The sequence below is a fragment of the Uloborus diversus genome, chromosome 5 (assembly GCF_026930045.1).
Source record: "Uloborus diversus isolate 005 chromosome 5, Udiv.v.3.1, whole genome shotgun sequence".
Lineage (NCBI taxonomy): Eukaryota > Metazoa > Arthropoda > Arachnida > Araneae > Uloboridae > Uloborus > Uloborus diversus.
The window spans coordinates 75,212,044-75,236,118 of NC_072735.1; the positions used below are offsets into that span (position 1 = coordinate 75,212,044).

The following is a 24,075-nucleotide window of genomic DNA, read 5'->3' on the forward strand; positions in this document are numbered from 1 at the left end:
CGAGCTAAAGATGCTCAAAAGATGTTTAAGGGACCACTGAGTCCTTTTCTTTGCCATGGCTCGGGTAATTTTGGCTTTCCTGCGTAGCCTTCGAGCAGGCATATCATTGGTGATAAGTCGTCGCCGGGTCAATGATGGGTCCACCTCCACACCTTAATGCTTCAAACCATTAGCAAGGTCTTTACTAGTTACTCTTTTGTTGGTCTTGACCATCCGAATAAGTTTTCTTTCCATCCTTGGTGTTTTGGATCCTTTGTGTTCTGTCACATTTTCTCAGCCTCTTTGGGACAATTGGTATATTTTCTTTGACAGAAACATTGGTTCTGCTGACAGTTGTTTGGGAAATATAAAAGTTTTTTCAACATTTTTCTTGGTGAAAAGGTATTTTGGTCTAACATATACTTAACCAACGCTTTCTTACGTGACGGAAGGTCAGACAACTTACCCATTTCATAAAATTCACCAAAATCGATGTTCAAAGTGAAAAGCTTAAAAACTAACACTATAAAACTGTTCTCCAAAACCAGTATATGACACGTAATCACTTTCAAACTTGTTATTTTGGTGGTTCTAGAGCAAAAACACACACAAAAAATACTTCACACCACTCAGAGCTGCAGAAACACTTTTGGAAATAACAAGAGAACATAATTGGCATGTGTGTTATCAGATAAGCTCAGTCTTTCCACGGAGGGGAACTCAAGTAAAATGGGAAATTTTGCGGGGAAATAATGTATAGTACTTTGACTATTCTGGAAAAAAATACATAGGTAGGCTTTTAGAAAAGATCTAAATGTTATATTCAAACCAAAATCTTCGATTTTCCTGTTTTTCGCTCCTTGAGTCTAATAAATTTCACACCTCTGTAGTTAAAATGTGAACATTCAGCCATAGCTAATGCAAACAAGAAATTATTCTATTTTATAAATCCAGGTGACAGGAAATCATCTAAGAGTTTATATGTATGATGTGTCAATAACAGTAGATTACTTTGAGAGAGCCCAAATAAAGATTGAAAATTTGAACAGCAATAACAAATACCAAAAAAATTTCCGTCATTATCAGGTATTTAAGTGCCAGTTTCAAAAAATTGTTAACTTTAATGTAGATTGAAAATTATTGCACTAAGACTGAGCTCAATTAGAAGAGTTACATATAGAAATCGGGATTTTAAATGCATTAAAAATATTTTTTTTTAATGTAAAGTAATAAAATTAATAAATTGAAATGCAAAAATTAAGAACTAACAATGATTAAATAATAACAAAAATGAAGAGGGGAAAATAAAGAAATTACTAACAGATTAAAGGTAGCATATGTAAAAGTTCATATTCATTCAAAGGTAACATATGTAAAAGTTTCAAATTCTGAAATCAAATAATAGTGTTACACACAATACATGTGTTTAAATTGATGAAAATTCATTTGAATTAACAGAAATATGTTTTAAAAACTATCCCCCCTGCCCATGCCATTTTCTTGGTTATGATTTCAGAATGGATTTAGATTGATCTCAAAAGGTCAGAAAGCTTTTAAAAAAGATTTCTGTGAAAAAGAAAACTTTTATGCCTGCATTTTATAGAATAAACAATCTCCTATGAATACTTAAGAGCCATTTCTTCTCGGCCAGTTTATTAAATATGTGTGCATAAGATAGTTAGTCGTTCTTATCACAAAGTTAGTTATTTCTTTCAAACTAAGTATCAAACAGCAGCATGATTTTATAGTTAAAATTTTCATTACGATTGGAATTTTGCTCTTAAACATCTGAAAACTTCGTTTGCTTTTGTTAAATTCCTCGAGATTTCATGGTTTAATGAAATGACTTGCCTGTTTTCAGCTTCCAGTTTTGTTGGTAATCTGGAATAATCAGGATAATTACAAAGATTATGTTTTCTAATCAAACATATCATGAAACTATAGCCAAAAACAAGGCAAAAAGTTTGAAAATTTAACCTTTAAAATAAATACCTTTTTTCAATTGAAACCTACATTAAATATTGATGTTTTGCAAAAATTTAAGACCAAAATTTAAATATAAAAATGTACAAACTCATTTTGACCTCCTTGAACTTAGACAGTGATGCAGTTACATGTTAAATAGATGAGTTATCTTGTCAAGAGTCACAAAGTTGTTAAGTAAAAATGTTGAAGTTACAAGTATGGTGAATGGTGAAATAGCAGAATACCACCAGAACATTTAAAAGCTAGAGGTTAATGCTTGTTCATAAAAAATGGTGTTTGAATTTTTATAACACATACCTTTTTTACTTTTTGGAAATATAATTCCGGGTAGCAATGAAGCCAGTATGCAAGCTGAACAATGAAGTAAAATTTGAACATAAATCTGAAAAAAAAAAGATTATTCTTTTAAAGTGGAAATACAAGAACTTGTATTACAATTACATGAACTTAAAAGTAGATTTGAAATACTTGTAACAGATTGCATAATCATGTATATAATAAATACCTTTTCTCAAAACAATTTCAGAATCAAAATTTGATAGCAACTTTTTTTTTAAATAAACAGACATGTTTTCATTTATTATCACACATGATTAAAGAAAAATCTCAGGGCTCTTGATTCTTTGAAAGCAGGCACCACCTGTCTTGAGCATCAGGGTATAATAGGTAAATAGTAAATTGCTCAGATCCACTTCATTAAATGTAACGCTCGTTATTTATCATGTGAGTTGCAACATTATGCCAAGCTCAGGGTTACACAATTTGGATGCTTTTAGCTTTGGACATAGGAAAGTATGGGCCGAGAAAAAAGGTTGAAAGGAGTTAAAAATGAGTAGGAGAACTAGTTCATATCATAGTCAATAAATTATTGTTCTCTAGACGGAAAGTAATTTTTAATCATGGAAATAACTGGCAGCCAATCAGAGGTCATTAGGCCACATGGTAGTATGATAATTATGTAGAATCAATGACCTGTGAGAACACACATAATTGATTCCTACTCCCGGCAGAAGGATACAATTTCTTGCCTGCATTCTCGATCCATGTGACTACTAGTAATCGACAGGCCATTGGTAACCATTTACAATTGCACAACTCACTACAATTATAAATACATGGTCTTGAATCACAGACTTGACAGAATCACACACTTGATCAAACCCATTCTGAAGAGAAGTACAAATGACCCTAAAATTTACTTGAATGACAGTTAAATTTTAGCAATAATAGAGTAAAAAGAGCTTTCATAGAATTTCAGATGTCACTGAATTGAAATGATTCAATTTTTGGATTTCTTTAGTCTCATATTTAAAATTTGTTTTTAAAAGTAGTTCCAAAATCACTGCATTGATTTAGAATTTCAGACTATAATTTATAAAACCCAAATAGAAACAATTTACATGAAGCAAAAAAAAAAAAAAAATCTGTTTGAAACTAAGCACAAAAATGGAATATGAAAGAAGAAGATGAAATGGGCTGAATAATTTTGCTATTTTACACACTAAAACAAGAAATATCAATATTGGCATTCAACAACGAAACAAATTCATAAACAAAAAATGTGTTACAAGAAAGTTTGTGTTCTTTTTGTGTGTATATGTTTGTGAAAATATTTGAGGGAGTTTTATTATATTTTTGATGCAGCAATTCCTTAAGACAGTGTTTCTTAAATTGTTTTTCGCAGAACCACAGGGTTCCTGGAGATCAATCAAGAGTTCCACGTTCTTTTTCTAAATTCAAAACAGCCACTAAAAAAACCGGTTGAAATAATTCTGAGTGAAACAGCCATCAGTATTTTCCAAATGTCAGATAAAACATCAAAATATATTGACAATACAATTGAGTTTTGAAAACTCAATTGTATTGTCAATGTATAACCTGTGAATATGTTACTAAAAGTACAAGAATGCAAAACTTATCAAAATGAAAATTAGTTGAAGTTTTTAAAAAATTAATTAAGTCATTTTTGAATGCTGCATTCAAACTATACTGTTGAGATAAACCAGGGGTTCTGTGAAAAAGTGTACATTAAAAAGGGTTCCACTTATCAAGGAAATTAAGAAACACTGCCTTAACACTTGGACTGCCTTGTCAAAGTCGTGTCATTACGGGGCATTTTCTTTAAGACAATGCTACATATTCTCTTGCTTCCAAATCTAATAAATGGTAGCCATAACTCTGCTAAATATATTGAGTCTTGTTCGATCAAGTAGTTTTTAGGTGCCTTGAAAGACAATAATGACAATATGCGCTCCACTCTACGTTAATGGTGTTGGTCAGATTACAGCTAAGGTATTTTTCAGAGCATAAAATTATTTTTAAACATTTTTTAGAGAAGTGAAATTTATTTTTTAGTGAAATATATTTAAAAAAAAAACAGTTAACCATAATAGGGATGAATTTGTTTTGTACAGGGATCAATTTGTTCTATAAAGAACAAACTTTTTAAGAATGAAATGGAAGATGACATGGAAAGAAGAGATGTGTCCTTTGATTTTTAGCATTGAGAATAGTTCTATGTTTGTATTTTAAAGCCACAAAATATTCAAATATATCATTTTGAAATTTTCAACTGCTTTTCTTTTAAACAATGCAAAATTCTCATTTGAAATATGAAGTGAAAATACGGTTCAAATAAATTTATAAGGTGAATTTCCAACTTTTCAATGCATGAAATTTTTTTAAAGATGTTAAAAATATTTGGTGACAGTTCCTGAAAATTTGAACCTTCAGATGAAAGAATTTCTTCAATTCTTGTCAGGTAAATAAACGTTGTTATTGTCACGAGAAAAAAATAATAAGTTTTTTTAAACAGCATATATAAGCACTACATGTATTTAAGACAGATAACATCATTAAGGTCACATAATACTTACGTCATTTCATTGTGTGGGTAATCCTGCCATAATTGACTGATGTTTAGAAGGTAACCTTCCTAAATTAAAAATTGAAAAAGGACAATGATATCATAGAATACAATTTTGAATAAATTATAACTTCCTGTAAATCAGAATAGTTTTCTTAATCTTCATATACTAAAAAAACATGCATACAAACAATATAAAAGATGCTTAGCAGCCTCCCCTATTAGGAACTCATAGAATTCCAGTTGAAAAATTTATTATTGGAAAGATTTAGTTCAATGGGTGTTACAGGCATATGCAAGATTTAAGTACACATAAGAGTTACAGTTGGAGCAATAACAACTTCAAGAGCAGTTAATATGATATTTTTATCTAAAATAAATGCAATAATTAGTTAAAAATACTATGCTTTGCTCAATAAAGGAAATAGACAAAAGCATGAACTTAAGAAATTAAGACGCCAATGTACTTGAGACAGTTTTACTGGAAAAATCCTTTTTTTTTTCTTACTTTGCTTAGCTCAATAAAGGAAATGGACAAAAGCATGAACTTAACAAATTAAGACCCCAATATACTTGAGATAGTTTTACTGGAAAAATCCTTTTTTTTCTTACTTTGCTTTGAGAAAAGCTTAATTTCTGTATGTATTTTTATGGTCAGTTTAAAAGGAAATTTAAAAAAAAAAATCATGCTTTTTTTTAAGTCTAGAATATTGTATTAGACACAAGTCCATAATCTTTCACCATGACAACGCTTGGCCTCTTGTTAGAGTTACAGTTAAAAAGTATTTGAAAAATAGCGGATGGGAAGTTCTGGCTCACTCTTACAGCCCAGACCTTGTCCCTTTCGACTATTATTTTATTTGATTGTGTTTCTTCTATTTTATGAAGAAGAAGGGTCATTCCATATCAAGTCATCCAAAGTTTTTTCTCTCACCTTTTTGTATTTCTTTGAAATTTGGCTCATCAATTGTACCCTTTGAGGTAATCAAAAGTCCAAATTTTTAGATTTTTATCTCTATAATTTTTTTATTTATGACACTTTGATTTTTCGAAAAACCCGCTTTTTTTCATGGATGCTTGAACATAAAATGGACGATAACTCAGCACCAAATATAGATAGAAAGATTTGGTAAAAAGCATTTTAAAGTACATTAGTTGCTGTTTAATGGGATATGCAACATGACTAATTTCAAAAAAAATTTAATTTTAAAAAATGAATTTTAAATTTTAAATTTTAATTTCTTAAAAAAGGTATAATGAATTTTTTTTTTTTAAATTCTCAAAAATTTTTGTATATTTTATCTTTGTTTGTGCAAAGTTTCAAGTTGGGATCTCAATGGGATCATATTTTTATGAATTTTTAAATAAAGTTTGACTTATGAAATAATGACATTTTTCAGATTCTAACTAGTTAAAAATGGGGTTCTCTCACTGGGGATGGTCTAGTAAGTAGTAATTGATCATAATTATGCTTGAAATGAGCTGACGTGAATTTGTAAATTGGCAAGCACCCCCTCCCCCCCCCCCCCTTCCCGCACCACCACTTTTATTTATTTATTTTTTCAAAACTATTTTCAAAATGTAAAAAATAAATAAATGAATAAAAAACCAAAATGAATAGTAAACTTATTAAAAATTGGTAAATATTCTTCTTTAAAGTAAGAAAAAGGCCCCCCTCCCCCGGGCCACCACTTTTATTATTTTTTTAATATGGGGTTCTTTTACTGGGGATGGTCTAGTAAGTAGTAATTAATCATGACTATGCTTGAAATGAACTGACATGACTTTGTAGATTAGTACCCCCCCCCCCCCCTCTCCGCCAAACAACCACTTTTTATCTTTTTTTTTTCAAAACTGTATTTAAAAAAAAGCCGGTACGTAAGAGTTATAACCATAATAAACTGTGACGCACGCTGCTAAACATCAGTAGTGACTAAAGCTTATAAATGGAGGGGGGATCATAAAAGCTAAAAGTCAGAAAAACTGAAGAGAACCACTCATTTGCAGTTTTATTTTCTTTCGGAAAGTGGGATGGTAGGGGGAGGGGGGGGAATCTGGAATGAAACATAACACAGAAGGTTATGCTCAAATTAGCAAAATTTGTTTGATCTATAACTGCTTTTAACATATGTATAAATAGATCTCGCTGCATTGCTCTCGTTTACAAGTGAAATTAAAAGAAAACTAGCATTAAAGAAAAGAAAAAACAGCTGCACTCCAAATGTTGTAGAAAGACAGTTAGTTTTATGCGGACAAACATATGACCTGATACTTAGATTTATTTTTAGTTTAGTGTAAAAAGAATGAAACAACTCGGGGGAAACACTCCTATTTTGCTGTGACCTTGGGGCAAACTATTTCTTTCCTCCATCCAAAATTGAAAGTTGGTGCAGGGGTAAGGGACAAAATGAATCGTAACTTTCCTTATCAGATAGTGAAATAATCAAGTACACTTTGTGAAGTTCGGATTGAAAAAGAAACACTTGGTCTGAAAAAAAAATCATCAGGTGAAGCGTGATACTAGTATAGTGTTAATCGTATGTGTGAGTGAGTGGGGGGGGGGGGGTAATATACTTTGTCTTGCTTTAAAGAAGAACATTTACCAGCTTTTAATATGTTTTCTATTCATTTTGTTTTATTTTATTCGTTTATTTATTTTTTACATTTTGAAAATAGTTTTGGAAAAAAATAATAAAAGTGGTGGCCCGGGGGAGGGGGGTCTTTTTCTTACTTTAAAGAAGAACATTTACCAATTTTTAATAAGTTTACTATTCATTTTGGTTTTTTATTCATTTATTTATTTTTTACATTTTGAAAAAAAAATAATAATAAAAGTGGTGTTGCGGGGGGGGGGGGGGGGTGCTTGCCAATTTACAAATTCACGTCAGCTCATTTCAAGCATAATTATGATCAATTACTACTTACTAGACCATCCGAAGTGAGATAACTCCATTTTTAACTAGTTAGAATCTGAAAAATGTTATTATTTCATAAGTCAAATTTTATTTAAAAATTCATAAAAATATGATCCCATTGAGATCCCAACTTGAAACTTTGCACAAATAAAGATAAAATACGCAAAAATTTTGAGAATTTAAAAAAATTCATTATACCTTTTTTGAGAAATTTAAATTTAAAATTTAAATTTCATTTTTTTAAATTAAATTTTTTTTTGAAATTAGTCATGTTGCATATCCCATTAAACAGCAACTAATGTACTTTAAAATGCTTTTTACCAAATCTTTCTATCTATATTTGGTGCTGAGTTATCGTCCATTTTATATTCAAGCATCCATGAAAAAAAGCGGGTTTTTCGAAAAATCAAAGTGTCATAAATAAAAAAATTATAGAGATAAAAATCTAAAAATTTGGAATTTTGATTACCTCAAAGGGTACAATTGATGAGCCAAATTTCAAAGAAATACAAAAAGGTGAGGGAAAAAATTTCTCAAATTTTGGATCACTTGACATGGAATTACCCTGATGCAGAATTCTTTGACTGGCATACTCTTCACTTCAAAACAGGGTATTAAAAATTAGCTTGACTGATTCTTGGCTTCAAAAGATGGACGCTTCTTCCACAATGGAATTCATAAATTGACAGAAAGATGGAGAAAAAAAGTGGTCAGCGATGGACAATACTTTGAATAATGTATTCATTCACTTATCCTTCAAAAAAGGCTTTTTTTTTAAGCAAAAAAAAACGGACTGGATTAAGTTGTACACCTAACACATGAAAAGAAAAAACTTCTAAAGTGCCAGAAATAACTAGATGGTGGGTAGAAAACAAAGCAAGAGCAAATGAATTGATTAAGCAGAAATAAAAGTTTATTCAAAAACGATAAAAATGAAAGATTTCTGAGAAAATTCAACATAGCAATATTTAATTTATTGGCTAGTTACATGGGGGATATCTTTAATAAATTGTCGTGGTTTTCTATTCTAATTAAAAATTTTGTTAAATTGAGAAATTTGTTTAGGGAAGATCTTTTAACAGGGAAGCTACTTTATTTTTATCAATTGTAATATAAGCATTGTATTTTTTTTAATCAGTCATTTTAAAAATGACAGTTGAAAAAAAAACTAATGCAAAAGCAAGCATTACACAAGAATTTTTTTCTTTTCTGCAATCAAGAGAAATAAGTCAGTAGAAATTTATATTTTTACTTTAAAAGTGCTCAAAATTAAAGAAATAACTTACTCTTAAAATGATGTCACCACCCCAAATCAAGGATATTAAGTAGAATATCAATAATTGTCCAGATTCATTGAACTTGCTATGTTTTACTTTTGACAGATGCAATTTTCTATTAAGTTTCTGTAAAAAAGAAAAATAAGAAAATTCAACAAGTCATAAAAACTAGGATTTAAACGAAATAATTGAAAAGCATAATACAAGTTACACTGCTATACAATAACAATTTATTTACAGGCTTTACATAGAAAGTGAGAAAAAATACAAAGTCAAAAGGGAAAAAAAAACACCAAAGAAATTTTAAAATTTCTAGGGAAACTAAAAGTTAGTACAGAGCATGTGTGAGAGATAGTTGTGTGTTGACTCAAAATCATCCTTTTTAAGCACAAAAACTATTAATCCATTTAGCTCAAAAAGAACTAACTTAACTTTGACCTTTGAGCAAAGTTAAAGACAATATTTAAAGAAAACAACGTTTTTCTTCATTATAATAACAAACAAAAGTTACTGTAATGCATGCCATGTCCTAGCATTACATAAACTGAATTTAAAAAAACATTTATTAAGATAAAAAATAAGAGGTTTCAAATGTTTATAAAATTCATAAAACTGCCAAGTATCAAAAACTGCTGTTGATTAATTTTATACAAATTTAAGTATAAAATAGCCAGTTAGATTTTATGCAGCATGCAGTGACAAAGGGCTATTATATTGTTGCCTTACAACAGCAGAATATCTAACTGTTATTTCTCAGATGTTAACTGTTGCTCTGAGGTGACAATATAAACACAGCAGCTAGTGAGAATTGAACCAGCGATTAGGATTACAACCCAGAAACTCTTACACTACTCTAAAAATTTTCAAATCTTGAAATGCTTAATATTTTAAAGTAAAATGTTAGAAAGTAATACTAACTCAATCATTTAAATGCTAAAAAATAGCAATGATCAGTGAATGTACAATGACATGCAATTAAAATAATTTAACACATTTGCTTCATTTTATTTATCAAGTTTACCTAAATAACAGGTAAATTTATCTTTAAATATGCATTGTCATCCATACAGGGTACACACATGTACAGACCTCTCTTGTATTACACAGTCAAATTGTTCCATGTAGTATTGAAACCGTGTTATATGAGACTGTTTTCAAAATAACCTTTTAACTTATTTTTCACATTTTTCAATCATGCACATAGTAAAAATCATGTCCACAAGCATAGTGTTGTATCGAAATCGTGTTTCGTGTAATCTCGAAACTGTGTTAAACGAGACTTAGAAATACAGTCGAGTCCCGACTTACGCGAGGGATGCATTCCAAGACTTCTGGCATAAGTTGAAATTTCGCGTTGTGGAAAAATATATGTGCATAATTTTTTTAGAATCGTACCGAATACCTTTAGACACTTATCAACACCCCTCAAACTGCTTCAAAGCATTCCTCTCAACTATACATTACAGTTTCTTACATAAAGAACAGAATTTTTACTGTATTTAAAAAATAAAAAGGGTTTTATTCAACATGAAATACTTTAAGATGCACAAAATGAATGATCAATTGGAGGGAAAGACATAAAATAAAACAGCACGGTACGCACAGTATGTAGTAATACTAAAATGATGCACTATAATAGTACTGTACACTGTACAGTAGATAGAGTAACATATATATGAGTTAAAAAAGGAAGATAATGATAATTTATGCTTTATGATCATTTGTGGCTAATTTGTGACAGCAGCCCCTCTTCCTAATCTCTTTAATCCATAATACAAGAGCAGCTTCTATTTTCATTTTATTTACTTTGCTAGACTGATCTACAAGCTTCAATATTGAAACTAAGTTTTGAATTTTTACGGATATCGTTTTGTTTTGACTTTTAATTGTACGCATGGAAGATCCACTCCTATTTATTGTTGCGCTACCATCAGCGTTTTGTAGTTCTTCAAGCATCTCGAGAATCTTAGCCCTTCTTTTTTAAATCAGAAACTTTTTTTTTCTTCCCATCTTCACAAAGTGTAGATAAAGGTGCCACTAAGGAACCAATATATTTCATCAACTTTAATATTTAGAATGAAAAAAATAAATGAAAGATGCCGAGCAGGTACTTGATGCACTAACAACTCCATGGGTAGACTTGTTTGATGTGGGAACTTTCGCTCTCAGTGATGCTTAAAGGGATGTTATAACCCCCAAAACAGAATACTTCACGATGTTCTGCAACGTAAAATCATTTTACCAAAATTGTTCTGCAAGTACTTCAAGCATTGTATGTGAAAAAAACGTGTCATTTCCACAAATTGGGTGCCAAAAATCAAAATCGTTTCATATAGGATTTTTTTTAACTGGACTGTTGCTATTTATTTCTGTGGAAGTGAGATATTTCCGGAAACATCACAGCTTTCAACCAAATGACTAGTTAAAGAGCACTGAATTTGGAAAATCAGTTCATCACGAAAATTATAAAATCAAAAAAACTTTAACAGGGTGTCAAATCTAAACCGATTGGGTCATTCCATGTCAAATCAACGAGCCTCACAACTTGACCATCACGAATTCCAACAAATTTCAGGGGATTGATTATATATATAAAATGATACAGAAAAATATTTTTTTCAGATTTTTAAGTTGCCCGGTTTTTTGTGTAGGGCTATGTAAAAAAGGGGGAAAAATACAAAAAACGTGGTTTTGGTTATTACAAAAAGTTAATTTTCTCAGCTTCTATTGGAGCTAAAGAGTTCATTTTGGTTTTATTTTAAAGCTTTTAAAATGGGCTTTTATAGGATATGTCACATTATAAGGTTTGGGGTCATTAATATTTCAAGGTCACGAAAAATATAATTTGACCTTGAATATTTCAAAAAGTGTATCTTTTAAAAATCTGAAAAAAATTTATTTTGTACCTACTAATGCCCTGTATATGTGGAAAAAATTTCATAATGGGATTGCAATGGGATCATGGTAAAGTAAAATAGTGAACATATATCTACTTACTACTTAAATGCAATTTGTAGCGTTTCCGAAAATATTTACAGAGGGACACAAGTTATTTTTACAACTTTTGGTAAGCATTGTCCATTTCTTCCATCGACAAGTTATAAACTCTTCCTGTGGGATTTATCCTGGGATCCACTTTTGATATTATATCGTCTACAGGTACATTCAGAATATCCTCTACGTCTGGATAGTAAAAAGAATATGAAGGTCCATGTGGATGCAAGAATTTTATCTTAAGTGTTTGATTTTCTTCATCAGAGTCTAAAACGCAACCTAACCACCAATGTCCATCATACCTGCAGATTAAAAACCCGACCATTTCTGCGAATTCAATATAATCGCGAGCAGCTCTTACATATTCTATTCTTGAATTTTTTGAAAATGAAAATATTTCGACTTCCATGTGATTCATGTTCAGTGGAATAAAAGAATGGAGTTTCCGAGTACCTGGTATTCTTCTTGCGGTCATTAACCTGTTTTTCAAAGCCTCCTCTTCTTGTTTATGTTCTTCAGTTGTGCTATATTGAAAATGTATTGTCTTAATGTGATCTTTTGCCCATTCATACAGCTGTCGAGGAGTCACAATTTGGTCATTATGTATCATTTGAAGACTAGCTCTTGCTGCTAGTCTTTTCACAGTGCCTCCTACACCATCGCATGCATTTTTGCCGTGTGATGTTGCAAAAAAGTGCCATTGTGCTTTGATACCAAAGTCTGACTCATGGTAGCAGAGATTCAGAAAATTAATCGATTTTTGTACTGAGAAGCAGCACCATCACTATAGTAATAAATTAAGTTTGGTTTTGTGTTATAATGAGATTGCATGAAAGAAATTAGATGTTTTTGAAAAAGATGGACTGCTGTTGCGTCATGTACAAGGCAATCAGAAATTATTACTAGAGATGTATTCATTACTGTTTTTGTGGAAGCGTCCTGAAAATAAATGGTGAAGGGGTGAATTGTAGCTTGAGCATTGTTCCAATGGAAACCTTGGGCAGCATCCTGGAGGATAAAAGAATAATTCTCTGCAAAGTCGCAGATTACAAGGTATTCACCTTCTTTTAACGATTGTTTTAGATGCGTGAGATAGCTCGATTGTTGACTTGCAAGAAATGAGTGAAGAAGAAGTTTTGGGAGATTTTCAAAAAATATATTGATGAATTCTTCAGTAGTTTTCACTAATGTCTCGAGAGATGTTCTTTTTTCAACTTGTATCCACTGTTTATACGTGATATTTTCAACGCAGTTGAATTCAAAAGCTTCTTCGATTCTTTCTTTGACTCTTTCAAACTCAGGACAATTTATAGTTTCCAAAGTAACATGCTTCAGTAGGATTTTCGCAAACTGCATATTTCATAACATCTTTGTAAGAGTTAATTGGTTTATCACCTTCCATCAGTTCTTTCATTCTGCATTGACTAAACATCAATTTTGCATTTTGGTGTGTTGTACACACACACACACTGTGAGTTCCACTTGCACCTGCAAGAATACAGTGTTTTGGCCTGAGTTCACAAAACTTTGAAAATCCTATTTTCAACAGAGGGTATTTTTGTTTAAATAATGCAAAAGCTTCACGCAAGTTACACAAAATCAATTTTTTTTTTTTGAATATGTTCTCGTTTTCCATTTACCTTAAGAGAGATGAAATCTTTTTTTCCCGGCATCATTCGACTTATTTCCTCACTCTCATACAGATCAGTTACTTTTTTTGCTGTTTCAGAATCTAAAGTTTTACCAGGTTTAGGATCAGGGCATGACATAACACCTTTTTCTTTAACCAGATTTTTAGCCTTTCTTGCAGTGTAATCTGTTACATCAAATTCATCTTGGTAATCTTTCAAAGTCCAACTTTTTGGCATTGTTGTAATATTTGCATTCTGATGCTCTTATCATCTGTACTTTTATATTTTTCTTTCAGCTGGTTAATAATTTCACGGTCAGGGGACATAGGAATATCATCTTGTTCAGGATCTGGGTGTATATTTAATACTTTGCTTTTGAATGCTGTTGCTGCTTTTTTAAACTTTTCTTGGAGATATTTCTTCTCACCAAACCGTTTTTTCTGAAGAGGTGATTCATTTAATGCTATCAAACTTTTGTTCAAAGCATTAAAAGCTTCATCTTTTTCTGGGGTACATAAAGGATCTATTTGTTCAGATTTATCATCAGAACTAGATTCCAACTCCCTCTTCTTAGGCAACTGCTTCTTAGCAGATAGTTGAATTTCCTTGCGGCAAGAATCACAAATCTTGTAGCCTTCTTTGAGAAAAGTAAATGTTTGCACCAAGTTTTTGCTTATAGTTCTCAAGCTTTTCTTGTAACAGTTATGGCCTACTTTTTCAAATGGGTTGCAACAATATGTTTTACTTGAAGCTGTAGAAGTTGAGGGTTCCATCTCTAAATTCTGACTGAAAGCTGCGTGATAAATTGCAAAAGTTTAAAAAATTTAAGTAGAAAAAAGTAAAGAAAGATAAATTCTGTTGAGCAGTGGATCACTGAAACTTCTGCTTCAAGAGCTGACCATAGACTGAATTCTCTTCTCTCTGTTTACAAGTCCATTCCTTAAGGGGAGGGACTCCTGTCAGATTTATTGACTTCTTAGAAGAAACCTACCACATGGCTGAGTGAACCACATGGCCCTGTAGGGCCATGTGGTTGACTGGGAAACTCTAGTATACTTCAAAAACCAACAACATATTTATTTGATCACAGTGTTGTTCTTGTTTAGTGCATGATTTTAAAAAGAGTAAAGGAATATTTAAAACGAAAAGGAACTGGAGGGGTGAAAAATTTAGAATGAAAAAGTCATGTAATTTATTTTATTTTTAGTAGATATACATATGATACTAAAAAATATTTTTCAATCAAAAAAAAAAAAATGTTATGCCATTTCAAAAATAAATATGCCAGCAAAAATTTTTTTTCTTTAAAATTCATAAAATAAAACTATTTTTTTAATATTGATATTAATTTTAATTTATGTTCAGTACATATGTATAGTATATAATACCCCTTAATAATGTGTTAATATCAATATATTATTAAATAAATGTTTGCTGCAGTATGGTTGATTTTTTTTAAAAATATGTATATAAAATAAAACTTAAATGCCGATTTTGTACTGAAATGGTAAGTTACATTTTATTTTATAACTTAGCATCCCATGGCAATCCCATGTTTATATGCTCGTATATTGTAAAAAATAGACGTAGGAATAACATAATTTTTTTAAAGAAAAATTAAAATACACTTTCTGAAATATAGAAGGTCAAAGGTCAAAGTGTTTGACCTTGAAATTAAAAAATCAAGAAATATAAGCAAGACACATATCAAATAAAAGGTCAATTCAAGCACTTTCTAAAAACACCAAAAGCAATGTTCTGCGACAACACGGGAACAAATAATGACTCATTATATGATTAGCAAAATTCAAAATTTTACATTTTTTGCTTACCTTTGGATCGAATTATCTCAGAAACTAAAATAGATAGAGACTTATTATTGTGTATTTATTCCTTTTTATGCAAACCTAACAATTGAGCCAAATATCAAAAAAATTTGAGAAGGTCAGGTTGAAAATGCCATTTTTTTCGTTGATTTGACATGGAACGACCCGATTGAGATTCTCCAAAAATAGTTTATGTGCTTTCTAAAATCCATAGAAAGAGCAAAGATACAAAACTTTATGAAAATTCGAACTTAGGTGTCAAACCACATTTTTATTTGGTTAATTTTACATGGCATGAAATTAAAATAATGTTACTAAATAAAGAAATTACTGAAATAATAAATAAAATGAGTCGAGTTAGGGTTGCATATAATAAAACACTTCAAAACTTTTTAAATAATTTAAATATTTTCTAGATGCAAAGGGATTGAAATCTCAAACAAGACACTCAATTTCCGGCCATGGACGTGTTGCAATGTTGGCATGTTTCCAAAAGGTACGTGTATGGCGGAAATTGCAGTGGATCAATTAGGAAAGTCCTACAAAGGACTTATCGAATTCAACATCGGGAGCTTTCGCCAAATTACCGTTATTTTATCGTAATTTGCGAGACTTTTACATTTTCTGCTAATTTTAAGAAATTTGCAGAATTCTATCTTGAGTTGGAAGATGTTTGTAGAAAATCTGCAAATTCTACAGATTTTCTGCACCGTAGCTTCTGCAGATTTTCGGCACCGCGGTTTCGGTAGATTTTCTGTGCCGCGGTTTCTGCAGATTTTCTGCACCGCGGTTTCTGCAGATTTTCTGGGGAAATTTCACTGAAATTTTCAGAATTTCTGCAGAAAATTTGTCAGTTTTCCTCCCCCATTTGAACAGAATTGTTCTGCAGCACAGGTATCTGTTCTGCGACGTACGTCGCAAATTTAGTACTATTCTGTTTTGGGGGTAATAACATTCACGAAATCAATATTTAGTAGCCAATAACGAAACCGATACTTCCTTCTAAAAATTTGTGTTGTGGACAAAAAAAATCGCATTGGCTTTAAAATTTGCAATTTGGGGAAAAAACCGCGTTATAGCTATTTTGCGTAAGTCGAATCGCGTTGTAGCAGGAGTCAACTGTAATGTGAATCAAGAGATCTGTACCGTGTTATATCGAAACCAAGATTCATAAAACAAAGTAAAACCTTATAAGGGTTAGTCAAACATCCACGGAATGTATTAAACAAAAACGAAATTCCATCTTTTTTATAAATAACCTTCCTGTTGTATCAAAACCATGAAGCATTAAATTCAAGTTTCGTACCGTGTTATTATACAAGGTATGCCTGTACCGTGATATTCTCTCTTTTAGCTAAAAATAGCAAGCATGAAAACACGTAAGATCAATCACAGCATTAAAATCTGCTCATTTGCTTAAAAATGTTACAATTGCATTGAAATTTTCACGAGTTTGTCAGCTGCAATGAGATGACATCTGCCTTCAGCGCGGCTATTCCCTAAATCCAGACTGATGAGTTCTAACAAGGATGAAACTGCACTCTCTGGATGGGATAACCGGACTGTTGGTATATTGCAAAGTGGAAATCATTTGATTTGAAACTGAGGGAACTAGACCTGAAAATAATCACTCGCCACTCATCACCTGACAACTAAAGGTCTTAGTTTTGCCATTAAATAATCAATTTTTCGAAACTCTATGGAGTAGAGATAATAATTTCTTCAATTATTTTTATTCAATATGCCATTTCTATTTTGTTGTACTTCGTATGTGATGTAGAAACAATCCCAAGCACTTGCATGGAAGAAACTCATATCATTTTTTTTTTTTTTAATTAATGGCTGAAGTACCATTATTTCACGTTTAACACATATTCATATATCATCTCCTCAGAGCAAAGTTGAGACATCTAATCCCAGGAATAATACTAAGATATCCTACTGTTGTTCTGAGGCGACAATATATAATGTTGAATTTAGGTCTCACATACAAATGTTTTAACTTGTAAAAAGTTTTGGATAAAGTGGTTATTGAACTAAAAATGCCCATAGGCCACTGACGACTAACTAAAAATTTGAATTTTTAAGTCTTGGAGGACAAAAATAAATTTTCCTGTTGAAAAGAATTTAATGCCACAAGATTTGTATTAAATTGCACAATATGCTGTACAGACTACCACATCACTCCTTGTTAGCTTGCTTTTCATGTTAAGTATATCTCACTAGAAGTAAGCATTGCATCATTACAGGCAGTATGATAAGGGACCCGCCCACATTTATGTTCCACCGGGGGCCCTAAAACTTCTTACACCCTCCCCCCCTTCAACTTTGTATAGGGCCATTCCATGTGACGGAACGGGACATTTTGAGTAGCTTTGTCACTAGATTTTGTTTCATAAATACAAATAATACAAGCTAGAAATTCTATTTTTGATAGTAACAGTAAAGATTTGTCATAAGAACTGTGCAGAACATCAAAAGTTACTCAGTTTGAAGAAAATAATTGAATCACATGCAATTATATAAATGCCCATGACAGAACGGGACCCATACAAGTAACGTTCAGCCAGAGGCATTTTAGTGTGTATTCATCAATTATTTTATTTAAAAACGATAAGTTTAATGGAATGGAAATCCCATGACAAATCCTTACTGCTATCATAAATAAAATTTATAGCTTATTTTATTTGTATTTATAAAACAAAATATACTGAAAAATGTCCTGTCTCACCAAATGGAATGGCCCTGTACATGATGAAAAAAAGGGCAAATAGACTTTCAATTGTATGAAAAATCCCGAGAAAAGAGATAAATAAAAAGAGAATGCGAGTTTTCACCTATTTTCTGATGAGGAGTCAAGAGGCTGAGTTTGGGAAAACACAATTATAAAGAGAGCATTTTGTAGTATTAGGAACAATCTCTTAGTATTAGGAACAAGATGGAAGAATTGAAAAGCATAATTATAGATGAAAGGTTGGATATTATTGGAGTTACTGAGACATGGGCTACCAAAAGTGATGATGATTTATTATCTATTTCTGAGTATAATTTGTTTAGACAAGATAGAGTAGGTAAAAGAGGTGGTGGGGTTTTATTTTATGTCAGAGACACTTTAACTTGCAATGAATTGGTAATTAATGATAAACCTAATGAGATTGATATGATTTGGCTGGAGTTGATGAGCAATAAGGAAAATAAACTACTTTTAGGGAACATTTATAGGCCACCCAACTTAAGCCAGGGTCAAGATGAACAGATGTTTAGTATTATTAGTGACATTTCAAGCAAGGGGTCAGTCATTATAATGGGAGATTTTAATTTTCCAGGAATTGATTGAAATAATTTTTACCATAGTAATAGCAGAGAAGAGGAATTTTTGAAAGTAATTGGTGACTGTTTTTTAGATCAAATTGTAACTCAGGGTACTCGACAGGACGTGATTTTGGATCTAGTTTTCTGTGATATGGAAGGTTCTGTTCAGGGGTTATGTGTAGGGGAACACATTGGAGACAGTGACCACAACAGTATTAGGTTTGGGATTAAATTTGATACGCACAAAGTAGAGAATTTTAGGTTTGTGCCCAATTTCAGAAATACTGATTTTGTGGCACTTAGGCAGAGTTTGAAAGCAGTTTTTTCGTCTGGATTGGACAATAGCGATGTGAATCTTCAGTGGGCAGAATTTAAGGAAAAGCTAGCAAAAACGGTTGGGGATCATGTTCCTTTTAGGAGAAAGGGTGTCAATACTAAAATTTGGCCAATGTGGTTCTCCAGGGAAACTAAAGACGCTCTAAATTACAAGCAAGCTGCTTTTCATAGGTTTAGAGAAACTGGTCACAGTGCAGATAGGCTCCAATATTGTAAGGCAAGGCGTAAATTAAAGTATTTGGTACGGATTCAGAAAAGAGAGTTGGAGCAAAGACTGGCAGATAACATAAACAGGAATCCCAAGAGGTTTTTTGCATACACTAATTCGGGGAAAGTTCGAAATAGTCATATTGGGCCACTGGTTGATGAGCACGTAATTTTAATTCAGGACAATAGTAATATTGCTAATGTTCTTAATAGCTTTTTTTCGAGTGTTTTTAACGATAACTGTATCTCAACAGTTGACACCAACAAGACACAAGCTATAGTACAGCTTGAGGACTTTGTATTTTCCAGGGATGACGTTTTACTTCATTTGAAAAAAATTAAAGAGATTAAGGCTCCGGGACCTGATAATATTTATCTAAAAATTTTAGTTGAATGTGCGGAGGAAATAGCAGATGTAATCGTAAATATTTTCAATGCTTCTTATAACTCGGGGACAGTGCCAGAGGACTGGAAGCTGGCTAACATTACACCACTCTTCAAGAAAGGGTCTAAAGGGAGTGTGGGAAATTATAGACCTGTGAGTCTAACTTCGGTGGTTTGCAAAATTTTTGAAACATGGATAAAAATTAAGATAGTAAATTTTCTAGAGACTAATAAGCTATTGACTAGTTTTCAGTACGGTTTCAGGAAAGGCAAATCTTGTGCAACTAATTTATTACATTTCTATGACAAAGTTACCATGGCTTTGGACAATAAGAAGCCTGTAGATGTTGTTTACATTGATTTTCAAAAAGCTTTCGATAAGGTACCGCATGTTGCTCTACTTAGCAAATTAGCTGATATAGGAATAGGAGGGAAAACTTTCATTTGGGTAAAAAACTGGCTGACCGGAAGGAAACAAAGGGTAGTTGTAAGGGGAAATTACTCTAATTGGAGTGAGGTTTTAAGCGGGGGTCCTCAAGGATCAGTGTTAGGGCCTGTTTTGTTCATTGTTTTTATGAACGATATTCACAAAAATATTTCTGGGAACATGAATTGTTTTGCTGATGATGTCAAAGTTATGGGGACTGTAGATAATGGAGAACAAGCAAAACAGCTGCAAGAGGATCTAGATCATATTACGGAGTGGGCTGATAAATGGGGTATGGCTGTTAATGTTGGGAAATGTCAAGTGCTACATTTAGGGCATGGAAATAAGAGTACAAGTTATTATTTGCAAGGTTCAGTCATTAGTCAGGCAGACAAAGTTACTGATCTGGGGGTCTTAATAAGTCAGGATTTAAAGTTTAGCCAACAGTGCAGCATTGCTAGTAACAAGGCCAATAAGATGCTTGGGTTTATCAATAGATCTATTTCAAACAAATCTAAAGAAGTTCTTCTGCCCTTATATAGAAGTTTGGTAAGACCTCATTTGGAGTATGCTGTTCAGTTTTGGTCTCCTTATCTTAAGAAAGACATTAATGTATTGGAAAGGGTTCAAAGGCGAGCTACAAGGCTAATAAATGGACTTTCTCACTTAGACTATGATTCCAGGCTTAGAAGGTTAAAAATGTACAGTCTTAAGCAAAGAAGAGACCGAGGGGACATGATTCAGTTGTTTAAATTTATAAAATGAAAGATGTTACGGGGCTGAAGTTAAGCACTGAAAACAGGACAAGGGGTCATTGTTTTAAGCTATTTAAATCTCAGGCTAACATGGATATTAGGAAAAATTATTATTATAGCAGGGTAGTGGAACCTTGGAACAGTTTACCGGAAGAGGTGGTAATGAGCAAGGGAGTAGATAGTTTTAAGAGGGCCATTGATCTTCACTGGGGATTGTAAATTGACTAGGACCAGTCTAGCTGGGCCCAGAGCCTGTTGCTGGTCGTCGTTTTTGTATTTGTATCTAATTAAACATTCATCATTTTTCTGCAACATTTTTTAAGTATAGCATTTCATAACATCATAAAATAACTATATGCTTCAATGTGTATAGGTATTTAAGAACACATATTTCAATTTTGAGCATCATTTAGTTTGATGATCTAAAAAGAAGAAGGATAACAGTATATGAAGACGGGTACATAGTACTGATTTCAAAAATACATTACTAACATCCAGAGCATATTCTTGAAGAATTGCATGCATCACAATAGCAATGAGGAAGTAAAAAGTAATAACACAAGCATCTTGACGTCCATATGTATACAGCACAATATCATTTGGATCAAGTCCTGGAAGAAAAAAAAAATAGAATCAAACAGAGATATTTTCAAACTGTTCTGCATGCAACTACTTGTAATAGGAAATTTTGAAAATGAAAAAGTAACTTATTACTTTAAAAGTTATAATATTTTATTTTTAAAAAATTTTACTTTCTCATAGGCTCATGTAACATTTCCCCACGTTTTCATGTTTTCAATAAAGCATTTTCCACTTCTTATAGCAACAAAGCAAAGGTAAAGGAGCAGAAGGCTCCAAAATTCTTGGAGTCCGAGTCTCTCATTTTCTCTCTCATTCCACAAACCAGCTATTTTCATATTGTTCATTAATCAAAACATTGCATCTATAATTAGCAGTTTTACAAAAATTGAGTTTTGTAGTTTTAGATATTTTGGCCTTGCTGCCTACAAACATAACCAGTACTAGGCTTGCCAGACATCTCAGATTTTCAGAAAAAATCAGTGTCCCGGAAGGTTTACTTTACATCCCAGAAACAGATAAATTTGATTACAAATGACCATAAAGGTTTTAAAATAATTAACTGTGAAGGATTATTTAGGATTGAACATTGACTTGTAAGATGAATACTGGATTAGCTTGTGAGGATTTTTACATCAAGATTAAAACCAAAAAAGACTAAAAAAGTCCTATAAAATGAAAAGTATATTTAAATATTTTATTCTCATTCAAAGTGTTTTCCTAACTAAAATAAATAGTAAATATTTACATACATCTAAGAAGTGAAATGTTCATATCTTATCTGCTTACATCATTTTTATTGACTCTGTTTTAGGTTCATAATAAGCAACTATTTATTCATAGCATTAAAAATAAACTGCCCTATAAAATTATCCACAATTCAGCCAGGAGTTGGTATCTCTATGTTGGTTGGGGGAGGAGGGGGGACATTCCGGTGTCCTGGTTGAACATTTCAGAAATCTGGCAACCCTACCCAGTGCCGTATACAAATACAGAAGTCCAAGTAACAGCTGCTTTTATAAACTATTCCAAATGCCTGACATAACATTGATGAAGTAATAATTTTCCCGATTTCAAGATTAGCAAGGTGTTTGAATAGTGCAAATACTCAATCCATTTGCACAAAATTTGGAGTTTCATTCAGCAAATTGAATTTTCACTCCCAATAATTTGGGTTCAGGCGCCCCTGCGCACCGGTAAGAGTTTTTTCATCCAGCCAAAATGTGAGTGTTTTCTGGTATTGCCCAACTTATCAAGTGCCAAGTTCGGGAGAATATATTGTACATATTGAGCAAACAGAAAAATATCATAACCAGAAACAATCAAATAAAATAGAGAAAAGAATTACAATAAAAATATTGCAAACATCTACAGTTAAGATTACCTTCAGTTACATTATGATGCATAACAACAAATATGGATGCCAATGGAGCAGTGACCTGTGAAATGGAAAAAATATTAATCATTTGATAATTTCCAAAAATTCTTTTGAAGAGAAATTGATGGTTCTACAAGTTTTCATGGGGAACTACATTATTGTATTAAGTATTCAAAGAGTGCTAAGATAATGCATTGAACAATTCTTAAACAAGTCAATTAGCAAAATAAAAAGGATTTCTAAAAATACTTACGACGGATAAGCAATAAAAAGAACAAAGTTGCAATAAATTTGCAACTCCATATGCTACTATCACATACAGAGATTCATAGTTGCACATTTCTATCTATAACAATTAATTTGGCATTTCAAACATTTTTTTCGAGGCGAAGCAGAAAAAAAATTAATTCTAAATTTGATACCGGAAAGAAAATATTTTATCAGAACAAAGATCAGATTCGCATCATGCCACGTATTTAATTGAAATGAAAAAAAAATGCCATCTGGAAATAAAATTTCAGATTTAATAAGTGATTAACCCTTATAGAATGAAAATTACAATCAAACAAGAACTTCGATTGCAATTTTTAATTAAATTTTAGAGCTAAATATTCATTTAGGTCATAGCTGAAGTTGCTTTTACTTTTAAACGAAAAGTCACTTACCTGAAATAAAAGGCCGACTACAAATATCATAGCAATGCATGATATAATATCTGCATGGTTCTGGATAAAAAATTCACTACTCAGTATCGATGGATTTTTTGTACCCGTTCTTCGTTTGAGACCCATCTTTCAGAAATAGTACTATTTGTATACGTATATAAACCAGCAGGTTTCTAGGTGCAACCGGTACTAATGCCAACGTGAAAGCGAAAGAAATTTCATCATAGCTAATGTATTCTTCTTCAATATGTTTGCGCTACCTGCCACACATCAGCCAATCAAAATCATTGTCAGTTTCAAACTAAGCAAATGACGTGTAAACAAAAAGAAAAACAAGCCAACATTTTCAGAGTTTTTATCGCATTTTCTCAGCAAACAAAGCAAGTGAGAAGATTAAACGACTCCCTACTGTCAAAAACAGCAAAAATTAATTTTTAATAGCTTTCAATTAGTTTTTTTTCTATACGACTGCTATTTAAATGGACCTCCGTTGTAGAGCGGCAGAGAGCACATTCTCTACCAGCTGTCTGAGAGCGATAAAGGAGGTAGTGATTTTTA

At 32.0% G+C, this 24,075-nt stretch overlaps 1 protein-coding gene across 2 annotated transcripts in view; it reads right to left on the reverse strand.

Annotated features, from left to right (window-relative positions):
• Positions 1–23,738, reverse strand: part of LOC129222040 (translocating chain-associated membrane protein 1-like 1) — a 40,350-nt gene extending 16,612 nt beyond the window's left edge. For both annotated transcript variants that reach the window (XM_054856457.1, XM_054856458.1), the window contains exons 1-6: positions 23,518–23,738; positions 22,859–22,913; positions 21,388–21,506; positions 9,033–9,149; positions 4,842–4,900; positions 2,263–2,347 (exon numbers count right to left, since the gene is read on the reverse strand). In XM_054856457.1, coding sequence (XP_054712432.1) covers positions 2,263–2,347; positions 4,842–4,900; positions 9,033–9,149; positions 21,388–21,506; positions 22,859–22,913; positions 23,518–23,643 — 561 coding nt within the window. In that variant the 5' untranslated portion in view covers positions 23,644–23,738. The remainder of the gene's footprint in view (positions 1–2,262; positions 2,348–4,841; positions 4,901–9,032; positions 9,150–21,387; positions 21,507–22,858; positions 22,914–23,517) is intronic.
• Between the last annotated feature and the right edge of the window lie 337 nt (positions 23,739–24,075).